This window comes from Balaenoptera musculus, chromosome 15, assembly GCF_009873245.2.
Source record: "Balaenoptera musculus isolate JJ_BM4_2016_0621 chromosome 15, mBalMus1.pri.v3, whole genome shotgun sequence".
In the NCBI taxonomy this organism is placed as follows: domain Eukaryota; kingdom Metazoa; phylum Chordata; class Mammalia; order Artiodactyla; family Balaenopteridae; genus Balaenoptera; species Balaenoptera musculus.
This window is the reverse complement of record NC_045799.1, coordinates 87996847-88016052: the sequence shown is the minus strand read 5'-3', so window position 1 is coordinate 88016052 and position 19206 is coordinate 87996847. Positions and strand designations below refer to the sequence as shown.

General features: G+C 59.0%; 1 protein-coding gene across 5 annotated transcripts in view; it reads right to left on the bottom strand.

The window, feature by feature from the left end:
- ADAP1 (ArfGAP with dual PH domains 1) overlaps positions 1–19206 on the bottom strand; it is a 65333-nt gene that overhangs the window by 7214 nt on the left and 38913 nt on the right. For all 5 annotated transcript variants that reach the window (XR_005016409.1, XM_036824971.1, XM_036824970.1 and 2 more), the window contains 3 exons: positions 15010–15092; positions 7525–7637; positions 6537–6683 (listed from right to left, as the gene is read on the bottom strand). Coding sequence is in view for 4 of the 5 variants with exons in the window: in XM_036824971.1 (XP_036680866.1) it covers positions 6537–6683; positions 7525–7637; positions 15010–15092 (343 nt within the window). In the remaining variant the exon portion in view is untranslated. The remainder of the gene's footprint in view (positions 1–6536; positions 6684–7524; positions 7638–15009; positions 15093–19206) is intronic.

Sequence of the window (19206 nt, the reverse complement as noted above, 5' to 3'; positions counted from 1 at the left end):
AGCAACTTACACAGAGTTTGCAGGAGCTAGGGTGGGCAAAAAGGACTCTGTCCTCCACATATCAGGGATCTGTGCTCTGATCACAGGGAGACAAAGGAGGGGGGCATTGTTGCAGCCCCTCCCCCTCCAGCTCAAGACCTCCCAAAGATTTAAAGGGCGAGCACCCACTTTCTCCCCTTCTCTTTTGGTTTTCCCCCTTTGGGAGCCAGACATCAAAGACTAGGACATTGAGAAACAGCTGCGTATACAGGGGAAATTAGGAAGTGACCACACATGACCAGGGAAAGGCTCAGAGAAAAACGTGAGCAGAAATTAAGTTTACACCTCAGGCTGATCCTCGGCACAGACACGGCCTCCAACAACTAAAACAAAAAGCCCAAAAGCAACAGCAAAATAAATAAGCCTCGGGGAAGGGGGGAGAATCTGATTTCCAGAGTTACCACATTATCAGAATCAAATCCAGTGTTCAACAAAAAATCACAAGGCACACAAAGAAACAGAAAATAGCCCTTTCAAAAGAAAAAATAAATCAACGGAATCTGTCACTGAAAAGACTTAATGGCAGATATACTAGACAAAGACTTTTAAACGTGGTCTTAAATATGCTCAAAGAAAAGAATATTTGGAGAAAATCAAGAAAATGTATAAACAAAATGGAAATAACAATAAAGAGAAAACCTAAAAAGAAACCAGACAGAAATTCTGAAACTATAAGTACAATCATGGGAATGAGAATTTCACTAGACGATTCAAAGGCAGAAGAAAGAATCAGTCAACTTGAGAGGAAAATGGAAATTATCAAGGCTGAGAAACAGAAAAAAAGATTGAATAAAAGCAAGTAGGGCCTAAGGGACCTGTGGGACACCACCAAGAGACCGACATATGCATTCTGGGAGTCTCAGAAGGAGAAGAAAGAGATAAAGGGGTGGAGAGAATATTTGAGGAAATAATAGCTGAAAACATCACAAGTTTGATGAAAGACATGAACATAAACATCTAAGAAGCTCAACAAACTCCAAGTAAGATGAACTCAAAGAGGTCCACTCTGAGAAACGTTATAATCAAACTTTGAAAAGACAAAGAATCTTGAAAGCAGCAAGAGAGAAATGACTTGTCACATATAAGGGATCCTCAAATAGATAATGAGTAGACTTCTCATCAGAAACGTTGGAGGCACAAGACAGCTAGCCAATATATTCAAAGGAGAAAAAAACAAAACAAAACCCTCTCAATAAAGAATCCTAGGGCTTCCCTGCTGGCGCAGTGGTTGGGAATCTGCCTGCCAATGAAGGGGACACGGGTTCGAGCCCTGGTCCAGGAAGATCCCACATGCCATGGAGCAACCAAGCCTGTGTGCCACAACTACTGTGCCTGCACTCTAGAGCCTGTGAGCCAGAACTGCTGAGCCCGTGTGCCACAACTACTGAAGCCCGTGCACCTAGAGCCCACGCTCCACAAGTGAAGCCACCGCAGTGAGAAGCCCGCGCACCGCAATGAAGACCCAACGCAGCCAAAAATAAATAAATAAAATAAATTTTTCAAAAAGAGAGATTAAAGGTAATATTTTAAAAAAAAAGAAAGAAATGCTCAGGGAGTCCTACAGGTGAAATGAAGGAACACTAGACAGTACCTCAAAACCTTGTAGAGAAACAAAGATCTCAATAAAGGTAAATACATGGGCTATTATAAAAGCCAGTATTACTGTAACAGTGGTTTGTACCTGTGCTTTTTGTTACCTACATGATTTAAGAGACTAATGCTTTTAAGGATAAAGCAAAAAAAAAAAAATTAATGTAAAAGCTAGTATTACTTAAGTTTGGGTTGTGACTCCAAACCTTATTTTTTACATACTTTAGGAGATAGTGCATTTAAAATAATTAGTAGGGGGTGGTTTTTTTTGTTCGTTTTTTGGGTTTTTTTTTGAACACTCATTGTACAAAGATGTAATTTTGTGACATCAACAACCAAAAGCAGTGGGGATGGAGCTAAAATAGTAGAATTTTATGCTATTGAAAAAACATTCAAAAAGCTGCTATATATTCAGTTTAGAATGTTTTAACTTTAGTATGTTAAATGTTATCCCCATGGTAACCCCAAAGAAAACAGTGATAGAATATATACAAAAAGAAATAAGAACTTAAACGTTTCACTACAAGAAATAAACACAAAAGGCAGGAATTCAGGAAATGAGGGACAAAAAATCTACAGGGCATATAGAAAACAAATAGCACAATGACAGAAGTGAGTCCCTCATCAGTAATTACTGTAAAATGTAAATGTATTAAACTCCCAATCAAAAGACAGAGTTTGGTAGAATGGCTATAAACACATCATCCAACTATATCCTTTCTCCAGGAGACTCACAAAATTGTGGAAGGTAAAAAAAACAACAGATCAAAGAAGAAATCACAATGGAAATTAGAAAATATTTAAGGTACATCAAAATGAAAACAAAACATACCAAAACTTAGGGAATGCAGCAAAAGCAGTGCTAAGGGGGAAATATTTAGCTATAAATGCTGACAATGAAAAACAAAGATACCGATACAACTTAAGGTACTAGAAAAAGAAGAACAAACTAAACCCTAAGCTAAAGGAAAGAAGGAAAAAAAGATTAGAGATCAATGAAATAGAGAACAGAAAAACAATAGAAAAAATAAATGTAAACAAAAGTTGGTTCTTTGCAAAGATAGACGGAATTGAAAAAACTTTAGCTAGATGGACTAAGAAAAAAAGACTCAAATTACTAAAATCAGAAATGAAAGTGGGTACATTACTACTAATTGTACAGAAATAGAAAGGATTATAAGAGAGTACTATGAACAACTGTATACCAACCAATTAGATAACCTGGATGAAACTGGATAATCTCCTAGAAACACAAAACCTACCAAGACTAAGTCATGAAAATAACAGATAATCTGAATAGACCTGTAACTAGTAAGGAGACTGAATCAGTATCAAAAGTCTCTCCACAAAGAAAAGCCCTGGACCTCATGGCTTCACTGGTGAATTCTATCAAACATTTAAAGAAGAATTGATACCAGTCCTTTTCAAACTTTCCAAAAAATCAAAGAGGAGGGAACCCTTCCTAACTCATCTGTGAGGCTAGAATAACCCAGATATCAAAGCCAGACAAAGTCACTACAAGAAAAGAAAACCACAGACCAATACACCTTGTGAACACTGATGCAAAAAATCCTCAACGATATACTAGCAAACTGAATTCAGCAGCATATTTAAGGATTATACACCATGACCAAGTGAGAGTTATTCCTGGAATGCAAGGACAGTTCAATACATGAAAATCGATCAATGTAATACACCACATTAACAGAATAAAGGGGGGAAAAAAACTACATGATCATCTCAATTGATGCAGAAAATGCATTTGACAAAATTCTTATGGAGTCTCAAGGGAATTCAGACAGCCAGAGCAATCCTTAAAAGGAAGAACAAAACAGGAGGAATTCACTTTTGATTACAAAGCCACAGTAATCAAAAGAGTATGGTCCTCATAAAAGACCCAGAATTGCCACAGATACCCTGAAGGAAAAAGAACAAAGCTGGAGGCAAAACCCTCCCAGACTTCAGACAGTACTGTAAAGCTACAGTAATCAAAACAGTATGGTATTGGCACAAAACAGACATATGGATCAGTGGAACAGAAAAGAGAGCCCAGGGGACTTCCCTGGTGGTCCAGTGGTTAAGAATCCACCTTCCAATGCAGGGGACGCGGGTTTGATCCCTGGTTGGGGAACTAAGATCCCACATGCCACGCGGGACAACTAAGCTCGCCCACTGCAACTACTGAGCATGCGGGCCACAACTAGCCCGCGTGCTGCAACTACAGAGCTCATGCGCCACAACTAGAGAGCCCGTGCACCACAACAAGGAGCCCATGTGCCACATATTTTTTTTTAAAAAAGCCCAGAAATAAACCCACACACCTACAGTCAATTAACCTTTGACAAAGGAGGCAAGAATATACAATGGGGCAAAGACAGTCTCTTCAACAAATGGTCCTGGGAAAGGTGGACAGTTGCATGTAAATCTATGAAATTAGAACACTCCCTGATACCATACACAAAAATGAACTCCAAATGGCTTAAAGACTTACAAATATAAGACATGACACCATAAAACTGCTAGAAAAGAACATAGGCAAAACATTCTCTGATGTAAATTGTACCAATGTTTTCTTAGGTCAGTCTCCCAAGGCAATAGAAATAAAAACAAAAATAAACAAATGGGACCTAATCAAACTTACAAGCTTTTGTACAGCAACGGAAACCATAAACAAAATGGAAGGACAACCTACGGATTGGGAGAAAATTATTTGCAAGTGATGTGACCAACAAGTGTTTAATTTCCAAAATATACACACAGCTCCTACAACTCAGTAACAAAAAACCAAACAACCCAATCGAAAAATGGGCAGAAGACCTAAATAGACATTTCTCCAAAGAAGATGTATAGGTGGCCAAAAGGCACATGAAAAGATGCTCAACATCGCTAATTATTAGAGAAATGCAAATCAAAACTACAAGATACCACCTCACACTGCTCAGAATGACCATCCTCAAAAAGTCTACAAACAGTAAATGGTGGAGAGGGTGTGGAGAAAAGGGAACCCTTCTACACTGTTGGTGGGAATGTGAATTGATGCAGCCACTATGGAAAACTATGGAGATTCCTCAAAAAACAAAAAATAGAACTACCATATGATCCTGTGATCCCACTCCTGGGAGTGGGATTACAGAAAACTGATTTGAAAAGATACATGCACCCCAGTGGTCATTGCAGCACTATTCACAATAGCCAAGACATGGAAGCAACCTAAGTGTCCATCGACAGAGGAATGGATAAAGAAGATACAGTACATATATCCAACGGAATATTACTCAGCCATAAAAAAGAATGAAATAATGCCATTTGCAGCAACATGGATGGATGGACCTAGAGATTAAGTCAAATAAGTCAGAAAGAGAAAGACAAATACCATTTGATATCACACGTGGAATCTAAAATACGACACAAATGAACTTTTATGAAACAGAAAAAGACTCAGAGACATAGAGAACACACTTGTGGTTGCCAAGGGGGAGGGGAGTGGGGGAAGGTTGGATTGGGAGTTTGGCATTAGCAAATGCAACCTTTTTTTTGCAAACTATTATATAGAGAATGGATAAACAACAAGGTCCTACTGTATAGCACAGTGAACTATATTCAACATCCAGTGATAAACCATAATGGAAAGGAATATGAAAAATAATATATATATGTATAACCGAATCACTTTGCCGTGCAGTAGAAATTAACACAACATTTTAAGTCAACCATACTTCAATAAAATTTTAAAAAGCAAACAGAAAAACCCAGTATGCTGCTGTTATGAAGACAGACATACAGACCAATGGACTAGAATAGGAAGCCCAGAAATGAACTCTTACATATTCAGTCAAATGATTTTTGATGACAGTATCAAGACCATTCAATGGGGAGAGGACAGTCTTTTAAACAAATGGTGCTGGGAAAACTGAAAATCCACACACCAGAGAATGAAGCTGGACCTGGGACTTCCCTGGTGGTCCAGTGGTAAAGAATCCGCCTTCCAATGCAGGGGACGCGGGTTCAATCCCTGGTCAGGGAACTGAGATCCCACGTCTCAGGGCAACTAAGCCCATGCACCACACTACTGAGCTTGCATGCTTCAATGAGAGAGCCCGCGTGCTGCAACTACAGAGCCCATGCACCCTGGAGTCTGCATGCACAGCTAGAGAGAAGCCCGCGCTCCACAGCAAAGAGCAAGCGCGCTGCAACGAAAGATCCCACATGCCTAAATGAAGATCCCACATGCCACAACTAAGACCCAATGCAGCCAAAAAAAGAAAGAAAAAATAAATAAAATTTAAAAACAAACAGAAAACAATGAAGCTGGACCCTGACCCAATTAACTCAAAATGAATCCAGGACCTAAATGTAAGTCCTAAAACAATAAAGCTCTTACAAGAAAACATGGGGCAAAAACTTCACAACATCGGACTTGGCAATAATTTCTTGGATGTGACACCAAAGACACACGCAACCAAAGAAAAACAGACGAATTCAACTAAATGAAAATTTAAAAATTTTGTGCATCAAAAGACTGTTCACTGAGTAACAGGCAATCCACAGAATGGCAGAGAATATTTGCAAATCACCTATCTGTTAGGGGATTAATATCCAGAATATAGAGAGAACTCCTAAGGACAGACTTTGAGGGGTTTGCTTGGGGTTCCTCCCACCCTCGCTGGGTGGGGACACAGGGGCGATGGCCACGGGGTGGGGTGCGGCGCTCTGCCAGCCAGAAGCCACCCTCGTCTCTTCATGAGGCCTCTAGGCCCCCTCCCCAAGGGCCCAGCTGGCTCCCCACTGCAGCCATGGCAGGGTGGTCTGGTGGCCCCTTGGCCCCATGCCTGCCACCCTTGGGGTCCGCTGGGCTCTCCTGAGACAGTGGGGGTGGTCCAGCCACCATCACCCAGCCGTGCACCCACCTTGCCGTCCTCGTGGTAGACGAAGATGTTTCGAGTACTGTTGTCTTTCAGGTAGGTGACCTGCAGGCCATGCGGGTGACCGATCTTGGCCGGCTGGAAGGTGGCATTCAGATGCTCGATCTTCATGATGGCCTTGGGCTCCTTGGCCTGGGAAGCAAGGCTGGGCCTCAGCGCTGGGCTGGCAGGGAGTCTCCAGTCTCCAAGGTCAAGGGAGCAGGCAGGGTGGGCTCCGGATGCCGGCCACGCACCTGCTGTCCCGCGTGGCTTTGAGCAAGTTACTTACCCTCTCTGGGCCTAGGCTCCCTGGTCTAAGTCTAAGGTAACAGCATCCCTTCCTGGGGGATGACAAGGCGGGCGCTCAACATGTAGACTGACCCCTCCTCTGCCCCCTGTCTGGTCCGCCCTGCTCGCGGCTGGGCCCCCCCTTCCTGCTTTCCCATCCTGCCAGCCCGACCTCTCTCCTCTCCTTGCACGGGGGGCCGGCAGACTGCCGTGTGGCGCCCTCTGGCAGAGGCGGCGGGCCTGAGGGCCACGAGCTGCCGTGGTTACTGCATCACAGGGTCTCGTTCTGACCCGGAGCCGGTCTGCTCCAGGTGTGGGTGCGGCTCGGCCAGCTGCCCCGCCACACTGGGACCCCCCAGCGCCTCCCCACGCGCTGCTGCCTGCGGCACCCGGGGTCACCCCGGCCTGCTTGCCGGGTGCCGGTCCCCTCTGTCCCTCCCAGGCCTGGGAGTGTCCGCCAGGGGAAGGCTTGCCACCTCTGTGCCCCAGGGTCACCCACAGCACAGGGAGTGGCTGTGACCGGGGGGGGGGGTGGAGGGGTCCCCACGGCGGCCGGCGTGTCCCCACGGGAGGGGGCAGCGCATCTCCCGGGAAGGGCACGAGGGCAGCCAAGGAAGTGGCACCGCTGTCCAGGGGCCAGTGCCCAGCCACCCCAGGCCCCGGGCGGGAGGCCCGGCCGCTGCCCTTGGCCCTGTGCCCAACTCACGTCACTTCTGTTGAAATACTTGAGGGCCCCCTCGCGTTCCGTCAGCACAAACTTCCGGCTTAAGAACTGCCCGTTGTCCCGGCCGCGCTTCCAGAGAAAGCCTTCTCGGTACCCTGGGGGAGAGGGGCCCAGTCGGACGGCCGCCATGGACCCGGGCTGGCGGCTGCCACCCTGACGAGGCAGAGGCCGGGTGGACCCTGTTCCCGTCCCCGGGGGACCCGCAGCCCCCAGGTGCCAGGAGGCCGGCGGGTGTGAGCGGGCGTCAGCCTGTCCTTGGACCCCAGGCCACCCCCTCTCCACCGGGCTGCACGCTCCTGCCCTTTTTCTCTTCTTTCTCTTGCCAGGTGTGACAGGCACGCGGGGATGTGAGCGCACTGGGCGGGCACACGGTGCGCGCTCTTTGGGTGTGAGCAAGGGCCTGGGGACGGGCCAGTGTCCTCGATCATCCAGGGGGCCCAAGGGTACCACAAGGGTCCTCGAGAGAGGGGGGCAGAGGGAGAAGTGAGCCCGGCAACACTGGGGCAATGGGGCCTCGGCCAAGAATCTGCGGAGCACCCCCAGGGCTGGGCAGTGCAGGGGGAGCCCCCCAGGAGGAGCCAGCCCTGCCCCCTCCTCAGCTTTGGCCCCGAGCCTCATCGTGGAGCCCCGACCTCCAGGGACCACAGGGTCCGTTTACGTCGCTTGAAGGCACGAAGCCCGCGGTCAGTGTCCCAGGAGCAGTGGTGAGAAGGCAGCCCCTCAGGCGCCGCGTCCGCCCTGAGCCCTCTCTCGCCCTTTCCCCTTTGCCTGTTCTGGGGCTTTGTGTCTGAGGTCTACCCCACACGTGCCCCGGGGGCTGGGCCAGCTCCCTCTCAACACCACGCTCCTCGACGTGCTGCTGCCAGGTCAGGGATTCGCCCCTCTTCGTCGCCAGCGGGGCCCTGTGGATGCCGGGCTGTCCACCCTCGCCTGGTGGACAGACGCCTGGTGGTTCCCGGCCTTCCTGAGCAGCTCTGCTGTGCCCAGCGCGCCGTGTCTTCCAGGGGCGCCCACTGCCCTTGGGCATAGCCCGGGGGCACATGGCTAGGGGCGGGGGCCCTCAGTCACTGCCCTACAGCTTTCCCTCTGCTCCTGCTCTGGGGAGAGGGTCCCGCTGCCCACGTGCGCTGAGTGAGATCCCTGCCAGGCGCCGTCTGAGGCTGGTCCGTGCCGGGGGTGCCGTCAGTAGGGGTGGTGCCCAGAGCCCAGAGCCTGACGGCGTGGCTTTAGTATTTTGGACGCCACCGCTGGGTCCTGGCCCCCAGCCCCCAGCCCCCAGCTCCAGCCTGCTGCCGCCCGTCGGCTGTCCTGGCAGCCCCACACCCAGCACCATGGAGACTAGGAGCTGTTTCTCTGCTCTCGAGATGTGTGGTCCTAAAGAGGCGGCAGCCTGGCGTCGGGGACGGGGCAGCTGGCGCCTGTCTGTCTGTGGTGGGACAGTGCCAGATGAGGCCTGCTCCCTCCCCCCACCCGGCTTCCTCAAAGCCTGTGAAAGACACGTCCCCCGGGTCCCCTGCACACAGCCCAGCAGGCACATCCCTCTATGTGCACCAGGGAACAGGGCCACCACCGTGTCCCCAAGCTCAAGCAGGGCCCTCCCTGGAACGTTTGTTGACTGACTCAGTGAGCATTTGGCTGGAAGTCCACTTGCCTTCGGCTCAAGGCCGGCCCCCCTGGACCCTGCATTAGCCACACAGAGAAGTGCCCAAGGCGCAGCTTTTCTGCAAGGACGTTCCCCGCCAGCAGCCCTGACCCACGCCTGAGACATGGCAGGCCGAGCACTTGCACAGCCGTCTCATGTCCCCCAGACGGGCCTCTAGGAACATCCCGTGGCCATCCCCACTGCAGAGGACGAAACTGAGGCTGGCGTGGAGTCCCGTCCAAGGCCAGTGGCCAGCAAGGCTGGAGCCGCCAGCCCGGTCAGCGGTTCCCAGCCCGGTCAGCGGTTCCCAGCCCGGTCAGCGGTTCCCAAACCCCAGGGGCCCGCGCCTGCCTGCGGGGCCCAGCAGGGGGCAGCAGCGCCTCAGGATGCCGGGCCCGGAACGGGGGCGTCTCTGCCGCAGCCGGAATGGCGCTCCCACTGGTCACCCCTGAGGCGGCTCTGCTAACATGTCCCGGGCCAGCCCAGCGGAACACACGGAAACGCTGGCCCGAGTCTGCCTGGCTCCCAGGCCCGACGGCGAGCCGCCAGGATGCCTACTTTTGGGTCTGCGATGTGGCAGCAGCAGCGTTTTCGGGTGGGTGCTGGCCAGGTCCCTGCCTTTGCCCAGCAGATGGGCGGCTATTTGGCCGCAGCCTGAAGGTGGCGGCCCCCAACCTGCCCACGTCCAAACTCGCGCGAGCCGTCCTCTCTCAGCGGCCCCCCAACCCCGTGACGTGGGACGTGGGCAGCCCAGGCTCTGCCGTGCGGACGCCTGCCCACCATGTCCCGGGCTCCAAGCCGTGGGCCCCTCGCCACCCACCCTGAGGCAGGCCCAGGCCCTGGGAGGTTCCCGAACCCGTTCCCGGCTGTCGCGGTGCAGCGCCCGGCACACAGCCGCGGGCTGGGGGGGTCTGCTGCTCGGCCTTCCCCGTGACCCCTGCCAGTGGCAGCCCCCTGCCCCGCCCACACCCGGGGCCCGGCTGGCTAGAAGTGACCATTTTCTCCCAAAGGACTGGCCGGTGCTGGGGCAGAAGCCAGAGCATTCACTCAGCACTTATTGGGCGCCTACTGTGTGCTGGGCCCAGTACTCGCTGCGGGGAGCTGGAGGAGCCGGGCCACTCCCGGCCCCGCTCAGCCGCCTCTTCTCTGAAACCCCTGCGTGGGACGGCCTGGGACGAGCCCGGGAGAGGCCGTGGACACCAGAGCCGGCGACGAGATGCCCACTGCGATGGACCAGTGACCAAACCACAGACTGACCGTCCGTCCCCCAGCGGACAAGCAGTAGGGCAGCGGGGCGGCTGCAGGACGGGGCAGCGGGCAGCTTCTCAAGCTGATCATGCACTTCCCACGTGACCCAGAGAAACGTGAAAACACAAACGTGGTGGACACACCCTCACGTGTTCACAGCAGCTTCACTCGTCAGCGTCACCGACCGGACACGACCCACGTCCCTCAGCTGGGGACCAACTGGTCCCACGCACAGTGGACGCTGCGCCGAGACGGCTGCGCGCCAGGCTCGCGGGGCAGCCGGGCGAGGCTCAGACGTGCGGCGCCGAGAGGAGCCATCCGTGACCTTCCAGCGAAGGCGCACACGGGGGCACAGAGCAGACCCGGGTGGGTGGGGCGGGGGGCCCGGGCAGCTCGTGGAGCTGTTCATCAGGTGTGCAGATGACACGTTAACGTCGTAAAAAACTGGAGCAGGGACCACATGGCCGTGCTCCAGGGAGGCCCAGGGCTTGCCGGGGGCCGGGCCAGGCGTCCTGTGCCCAGGCCCCGGGGTGGCCCTCCCTGGCTAGGAGATGGGCCCCCACACCGGGTGGCTTCTCCGGGGGGTGCCCCGTGGAGGGTGTCCCCTGGGCACGGGTGGCACTAGGGACACCCCCTCCAGCCGCCTCCCCAGAAGGGCCAGGACCTGGTTTCCGGGTTCTGCTCCCCCAGAGGCCGGCACGGGAGCCCTGGGGGCCCCGGTCCTCCACCACTCAGGTTCCCAGCTGCTCCGGCTGAAACAGCCAAAGGGGCCGGTGGGGAAAGGTTGAAGGCGGAGGGTCAGTGGGCGCAGGCTGGCCGAGCGCGGTGCTGCTAGGACTCAAAGCCCGTCGTCCGGTGTTCCAGGAACATCACAGGCTCTGGGAACAGCACACGCGGCGGGTGCTTCTGGGTGTGAACACGGGTGTGAACACAGGTGTGAACCTGAGATCCGCGTGTGACTGAGTGCATCTAAGAGCACACGCGTGTGAACGTGTGTGATCTGCGGCTACAAGCACCATGGAAGTGGGTGTGAGCCCGTGTTAACACACAGGGGTTGTCAGGGCGGCACCAGGAGGGGGACAGAAGCGCCTGCCTCATGTGTGGTTCCAGCCCCGCCAGGGATGCCTCGGGCCCCGTGTGCCCCGCGCCTGAGGTCACTCCACGCTCCCACCGCGACCCTGCGTCCCCACCACACAGACTGGGACGGGTGCGGGGGCCCCGCCACTCCCCCCGGGAGCCCCCGGCCCACCGCCCCCAGGGCTCCACGCTCTCCGAAGGGGGCCGAACCCGCGAGGCAGGGCCGGCCGAGCCGCGCAGCAAGCGCTGAGTGTGTCGGTGACGGGGGCAGCCGGCCCTCCGGACAACAGGGGCCCTTGTCGCCCGTGAAAGGCGGCCATTGAGGCTCTGGCTGCAGGCGGGGACGGTCCGGGGACAGAGCCAGGAGCAGCTGTTACCCGGGGTCACCCTGGCGAGGGGCCTGCGGTCCTGCTATCCCGGGGCGAGCACCCCCCACGCCCGTGACCTTGGCCGAGGTCAGCCGGGAGCGCCAGCCGCACCTGTGACCTCGGCCAGGCTGGCACCTGCCGCCACACCCACCACCACAGCAGGACTGGCACAGCCAGGCTGGCGCCCCAGCAGCACCGAGGCCGCCGCCGTCCTACCCGGAGGCCGCGCCCCCACGTCCCCACCCGGGTCACGTCTGTCCACAGCGGTTTCGCTGTGGTGACGTTTCCCCCACGGACACTTAGCGGGAACTTGTGTCCCCTCCCTTCCCTCACAGTTGGGTTCCTCGTTATCACAGGGACCCGTCAAGACGTCCTCTGCTCCGACTCAGATCCTGTGACGCCGCTCCCGCGTTGCTCAAACCGTCCAGCTCGGCCCCGGCAGTGACACTTCCTCCGCGGATGCCCTAAGTGCACCGGGTGGGGACCGGGCTCGCCTGAGGCCCCGGCAGGCGGCGTGTCGGGAGGGTCCCCAGCAGCCCCCGGCCCGGCCTCCCTTGGCCACGTCACACCTCAGAGCGGCCGTGCCCCGGCCCCGCGGTCCCCCTCCCTGGCACGTCCCCATTCTCAGGGGCCGTGGGCGTGTCGGCCCCTGTGCCGTGGGAAGGGCGCTCCTGGGGGGGCTGGGCCTCGCCAGGGACGTGGCCGGGGCGGGTGGGCGAGAGGAGGCCTGGGGGTGGGGGGGGCCGGGGGCCTGGTCGTCCGCCATCCCGACAGAGTGCCGGGCGGGGCTCTGGTCCAGGGGCCCCAGCCAGCCAGGCAGCAGCGGCTGTGAGGAGCGGCGCCCCGGGTCTCCTGAACGCCGCCCTCTCCCAGGAGGAGGCCCGGGGGGTGGGGGGTGGTGGCGGGCTCTGGGGAGACAGGTGGGCGAGGGGGGGCCTCCGTCGGGAATGAGATTCAGAGGCTGTTCAGGACCTGCGCACAGAGCCAGGGCTCAGGCACCTCTGGGAACCCAGGGGGACCCCAGCAGCTGGTGCCCCGGGTGCCCCGGGCACTCCCCACGTCTCCTTGAGGGGCCCTGCCCCGCGGGTGGCTTGGTGAGCACTTCCGTGGAGTCAGGGGACCAAGCTGACGGTCCCCAGGGCCCCGCACACACAGGACTCTGTGCCTGTAAATCTCAGGGCTCTGCTGGGCGGGGGGCGGGCGGGGAGCCACAGGCGTGAATTTTCAGGGCTTGAGGGAGGGGGTGCGTTAGCTTCCTGGGCAGGGTGGGTGGGCTTAGAGAAATGGGAATCAGAGCCCCATTAAGGGTCTCTGCACCCAGGCCGTGAGCAGCTGCCGCCTCGTGTGGGGAGCAGAGACGAGGCCCGAGGCCGGGGCCCCCCACGCCGGAGGTGACGTGTGAGTCGGGGGGAGGCTGCAGAGCTGCAGGGGCCGGGCGATCAGAGATGGGGGCACGCGTGCACAGGGCCCTTCCAGCGGATCAGCTGCTGCCCAGTGGGAAGCCAGGGCCCCCGCGGTGGGGACCGGCACCGCCTGCTCCTGCCAAGTTCTCACCGTCACCCCGCCCGGTGCCCCCTCAGCAGCACCCCCGCAGCGTCCCTGGGCCCAGCTGAGCTCGCCCCGCTCGCGCCCGTGCGGGCTGGTCCTCTGCGGCCCCCAACACAACCTGTCCAGGTGAGACAAGGGCCCGCCCCCACAGGTGGGCCCCAGCCTTTGCTCTTCGCTGCCCCGAGGGTCTGCCGGAGAAGCCGCCGGCTCCATCCCGCCACGTGTGCACGCCCCACGGGCTCTCCCCATCCCACCCACTTGCCCGGCACCCCAAGCACCCCCGCGGCGTCGGAGACGTCTCACGAGGAATGGCAGCAGCCCGCGACGGGAGGGTCTGTCGTCGTGCCACCCTACGCACAGCCCCGCTTTCTCGGGGGGCTCCGGAGGCGGGCCGGCGCGCACACATCTCCCGGCCCGCGTGACTAGGTCACACGCCTGCCCCTGACCAGTCGGGACCAAAGCTAAGACTTCTCCTGACGCTTGGGTGAAAGTCACACTTGCCCTTTCCTCATGGAACCCAAAGGCGTTTCCAACCCAGGTGAAAAGTCTGGACCTGCCGCAGTAAAGCCACCACCGGCAGGGGCGGTGCCACCCCGAGAAGCAGAACCAGAGGGGGAAACAGGAGCCAAGTCCTGACAGCGCTGACTGAGCCCCTGGTTCAAACTGTGCCTGAAGCCAGAGCAACTGTGTGAGCCACTCCTCTCCCTGTCTTCCTTACGCCCAACTGGGTTGGACTACTGCCGCTCACACCCACACGCCCTGATGCAGGGACAGGCACAAACTCCTGCACCTGCCTCTGAGTCGAGGCCGCACGCCACGCGTTATAAATCGCTGAGACGTCTATGCCCGGGGGACAAAGGCTGTGGGGTGAGCCTTCCTGGGGTCCCAGAGCAGGGAGGCCGGGTTTCAGGCAGGATGGGGCACAAGCGCCCCAGGGCGGAACAGGCACGGGCGCCCACGTCCTCTCCCTCCCATGTCGGGGGCATCAGGAGAGGAGGAAGTGGCTCTCTGGGGTGGGCCGTAATTGAATCGAGGCCACGTCCCAGCCCTGGGCCACATCAGGGGCTCGGGAGGAGAGGGGACCCGGAGCCGCCTGCTGTGCAGGAGCAGGGGCTGCGCGCAGAGCCCCTCCCGGCCAACGGGGGTTTGATAAAGGGGCCGATCCCGCGACAGACACCTGAGCCGCCGCATGTGATCACCCCCAACCCGTGTGCTGACAGAGCCCCCGGGGCCTGGCCCACCCTCCCTGGGCCCACCTGGCCCGGGCCCATGCACACCCCTCCTGCCAGGACCCACCCACCCTGCGGGCCCTCCCAGGGCAGAGGTGCTGCCCGCACCAGCCTGGAGGGCCCCGGGCAGCCCCCCACCCCTCGGTCGGGGTTCAGGGCTGGGCTGTGAGCAGCTGTGGGGACCCCTGGTGCCAGGTCAGTCGGCTGGTGTCAGGGGCCAACGGAGGGACACAGATTCAGACCACTTAAGCGGTCGCCCAGGTTCCTAAGGATCCTGCTCCAGCTCCAGGGGGCGGGGGCGGGGGGACAGAGAGACAGAGCGGAAGGACAGACGGACAGGTGCCGGCTTCCTCACCTGCAGAGTAGGGCTCCTGACGCTCGGGGTGGGTGAACTCCTGCCGTTCGTACTTGGCCCGGATCCACTGTTCCCGCAGGAGTCTGGGGAGAGAGGGGACGGGCTGGGGGACAGTCCGGCCTGAGCGCAGGCCCACAGGAGCCGCCGTGCGGAGGGGTGGGCCCTGGACTCGGTCCCACCGCCTCGCAGGTGGCGGGGCTGAAGGGCCACCAGCTTTGAGTTTTAACATTGTTCGCTAATCAGATAGTTTCACCACTTCATGGTCCCCTTTTTAAAAACTGAGATGTAATTCACGTACCATGAAATCCACCTGCTTAAGGGTTCGATTCAGCAATTCCTGGTATACTCACAGGCTCTGCAGCCACCGCCAGGATCTAGTTCCAGAACCGTCCATCGCGCCAAATGGAAACCCCATCCCAGTTAGCAGTGCCCCCGCCTCCCGGCCCCAACCGTGAGTCCGCTTCCTGTCGGGACGTCTCCTGTGCCCCCGGGAGGGGGACGTGTGATGTGCTCAGAGTGTCTGGGGCTCATCCACGTGGCAGCTCAGTCACCCCACCCTCCTCCCCCTCCGTCTGGGAGGCTGGGCCCACGCTCGGGTCCAGAGAAGGAAAAGGCCAGGCCAGCACCTGCCCCCCGGGGGCCCGCCCCGTGCTCCCCCGAGAGCGGCTCCCAGGGCAGCAGTGGTCGCAGGTTGCGGGAGGGCAGCAGGCAGGGGAGACAAGGCAGTGAGGAGGGGGCTTGCCCACGGGGGCGGCCTGACGCCCCGCAGCCCCCGGCCGCTCCCGTCTCCCAGGCCGCCCCCTCCCGTGGGGTCCCCCACGAGCAGCCAGGTGGGCACTCGGCAGCCCTGCCCTCGGCCCAACGTCTTCGGCGCCAGCTCCCCTGTCCCTCCGGTGCCGACATGGCCTCGTGACCCCGGTGGCCTGACCTCACCTTGGCCCCCCTCAGCCCGCTGTGCCCACCTGTGGCCCTGGCAGCCCCTGGCCTCCTCATCTCCCAGATCTCACGGCTAATGTGCAAAGGCCCCCGTCCCCAGATGCCGCCACAGCCCAAACTTCTGTTTCAGATACAGGTAGATTTAAACTGATGTCACTGCAGAGGTGGCTGCAGCTGGGGGGCAGGGGGCAGCTGGGGCACAGCTGACCACTTCCTCCCCACGTGGACTCACGGGGCCCGTCTCTCACCGGGCCCCTGGGCACCAGGCGGGGGCGGCCACACCGCCGCACGGGCTGGCGGACGACCGAGGCCAGTAGGAGGGGCTGCTTCCCACTCACCCGCCTGCCCTCACAGGACGCTTTCCCCCGGGCGGTCAGCCCCACGCCACTAACCTGCTCGAAGGTCAGGGGCTGGGCTGTGCCCCTGGGGAGGCGACCCCCTCGGCCACGGCCTCCCCTTCTGCACAGACGGCCTCGGGGAGACGGTGACGAAGATCCGTGCTCGTGCTGGGGCAGCTCTCACCTCCAGCCGCCCCTGCGAACCCAGACCCCCCCATCTCATCTGCGTGATTTCCGAGGCTGTCACGGGTCGAACGGTGTCCCCATCCCGCCAAGTATGTATGCTGGAGTCCCAACCTGCACGACCTCAGGCCTACCCTTGTCTGGAGACAAGACGGCTGCAGACCAGTGAGCCGGGACGAGGTCATCCTGGTGCAGGAGCCCTAACCCCGTCTCACCGGGGCGCTCATGAAAAGGGACGTCCGGACACAGGCCGCAGAGGGACGACCACGTGAGGACACGGGACGCCGGCCCCGGGAGGACCACCCCACGCAGCCCCAGGACAGGGAGACACAATTTCTCCTGCTCACGCCGCCGGCCTGTGGCCCCTCTTCGGGGGCCTCGCCTGGGACCCGCCAAGGGAGGGGCACCCACAGGCCCACGGCTGCCTTGAGCGGGGCTGGCTCCCAGCTGCCCCAGCCACACAGCAGGCAGGAGGCCCGGCTTCCAGCAGAGGCCAAACTGAGGGGGCCGGCCTGACCGCCCCCCACAATGCTGGGGTTGAAACTCAGGGCACCGGTGGCACCGGAAGGGAATCTGGGCCCCGGCCGCTCTCTGAGTCACGCGGCCAGGCCCTCTGCTTCTCACGTTACCCCAGCTGGCGGGGTGGGCGCCAAGCTCCAGACAGCAGGGGCTGGGGGACCACTGTGTCCGGAACCCACCCTGGGCCAGACCCCGGCCACCTGACTCACCACCTCATCGCACCCTCGTGATGCCCCGGGGGGGCAGGCGGCATCCTTCCAGCTTCACGGCCGAGGAAACTGAGGCCACTGGGTCTTAGCCTGCCGGGAGGCTGTTGCAGCCCCTGTGCTAAGTGTGCATAGCTGAGGAGGTGTACATTCCAGTGCACGCGGGCATTCACACCCCCTCCACCGCTGCACAGCTCTCCACAGTGTACACGGGCATTCACACCCCACTGCAGGGCTCTCCACAGTGTACACAGGCATTCACACCCTGCTGCAGAGCTCTCCACAGTGTACGCGGGTATTCACACCCCCTCCACCGCTGCACGGCTCTCCACAGTGTACACGGGCATTCACACCCCCTCCACCGCTGCACGGCTCTCCACAGTGTACACGGGCATTCACACCCCGCTGCAAGCTCTCCACAGTGTACACGGGCATTCACACCCCGCTGCAAGCTCTCCACAGTGTACACGGGCATTCACACCCCACTGCACGGCTCTCCACAGTGTACACGGGCATTCACACCCCGCTGCAAGCTCTCCACAGTGTACGTGGGCATTCACGCCCCCTCCACCGCTGCACGGCTCTCCACAGTGAGCTCGGCTGTCAGCCCCCCCACCCTCCTGGTCTCGTGGCTCCCCGGTTAGGTTTCCCTGTTGACAGCAGCCCGGCGAGGGGCCTCTCCCCAGACCCCAGACCCCAGCCCTACCGGCATCTGCACCCTCCAAGGCTGGTCTCGGGCAGACCTGAGCACCTGAGTCTGGGGAATGGGGCGGGCTCGGGTCCCGTGAACCTTCACTCAGTGGAGGTCTCTGGAAGGTGGGGCCCACTGGGGTTCTGAGCACCCTCCCAGTGGGGACGCCTGGTCACCCGAGAGGCCCTGACCACCCAGCCCTGCAAGGAAGGGGGCTTCGCAGGGACCAGGCTGCAGAGGGGCTGGCCGAGCCCTGGGCGGGAGACAGGCTGTGGCCAGTCTGTCCCCTCGTCACACGCTCAGAGCGGTGGGGATGCAGGGTGTGCATGCAAATGGCCCAGACCACAGAGGAGCCTGTGGCCGGGTGATTAAAATCGGGTCTCAGAATCAGCTGCCACCTTGCTGATTCATACCGAGATGGAGCCGGGTGCGGCGGGGCGCGAGTTCCCCGGGAGCCCAGAGCCCGGCATGCGCCGGGGCCTGGGGGGCCGGCCTGCCCGTGAAGGGGTGAAGGGGTGAAGGGGTGAAGGGGTGCAGGGGTGAAGGGGTGGGCGCGGCGTGCCGAGGTGAGGCCAGCCGCGGTCTCCCTGCCTGTGAAGTGTCCGAACCGGACGCGCCTCCCAGCCTCCCCACTGCGGCCCAGTCTCCCACCCCTCGTTCACACAGAACTAGAAACACACAGCCCTGCGTGCAGCCCGGGTCCAGGTGCCGCCGGGCGGGGTCCCCAGGGTGTGGGGTTCACCAAGTGAGTCAGGAGGCGACGGCGTTGAGCAAACAGGAGGGAGGTGCCGCCCGGGGGGCCGGGGCCGGATGCAGGGCGCCCAGGGACCGCGCAGCCGTGGGCGCGTCCCCGGCCTGGGAGGAGGCTGGGCTGCGTCCCTACCCTGCTTTCCCAGAAAAGGAAGCTCCGGGAGGGGCCCTCATCACAAGAGGGGCCCTTCACCTCCGAGCCGCAGCTGAGCAGCTGTGACACCGGCCAGCTGAGGAGGGGGCCGTCGGGGGCCTGGGTGACACTTGAGGGCACTGGGAGGGTTGCCAGGGATGGATGGGTGGGTCTGATATGGGTGGAGAAGGTATGAGGGGTGCTTGGGGGGGCCAGCTCGTGAGACGGGGGAGGGTCCCCAGGATCCCCCCAGGAAGGATCCGGAGACCCCTGGTGGGCAGGTTCCCTGCTGGTGCTGAGCCTGACACGGGCAGCCAACCCCACGGGGCTGGGGTCCCAGCTCCACCCCAAGCACCTCCCCTGACTTCCAGAACCTTCTGGAACCCCACAGTGTGCCGCCCTGTGCTGGGCACCAGGAAAAGAGATTTGAGGAGCCCACCC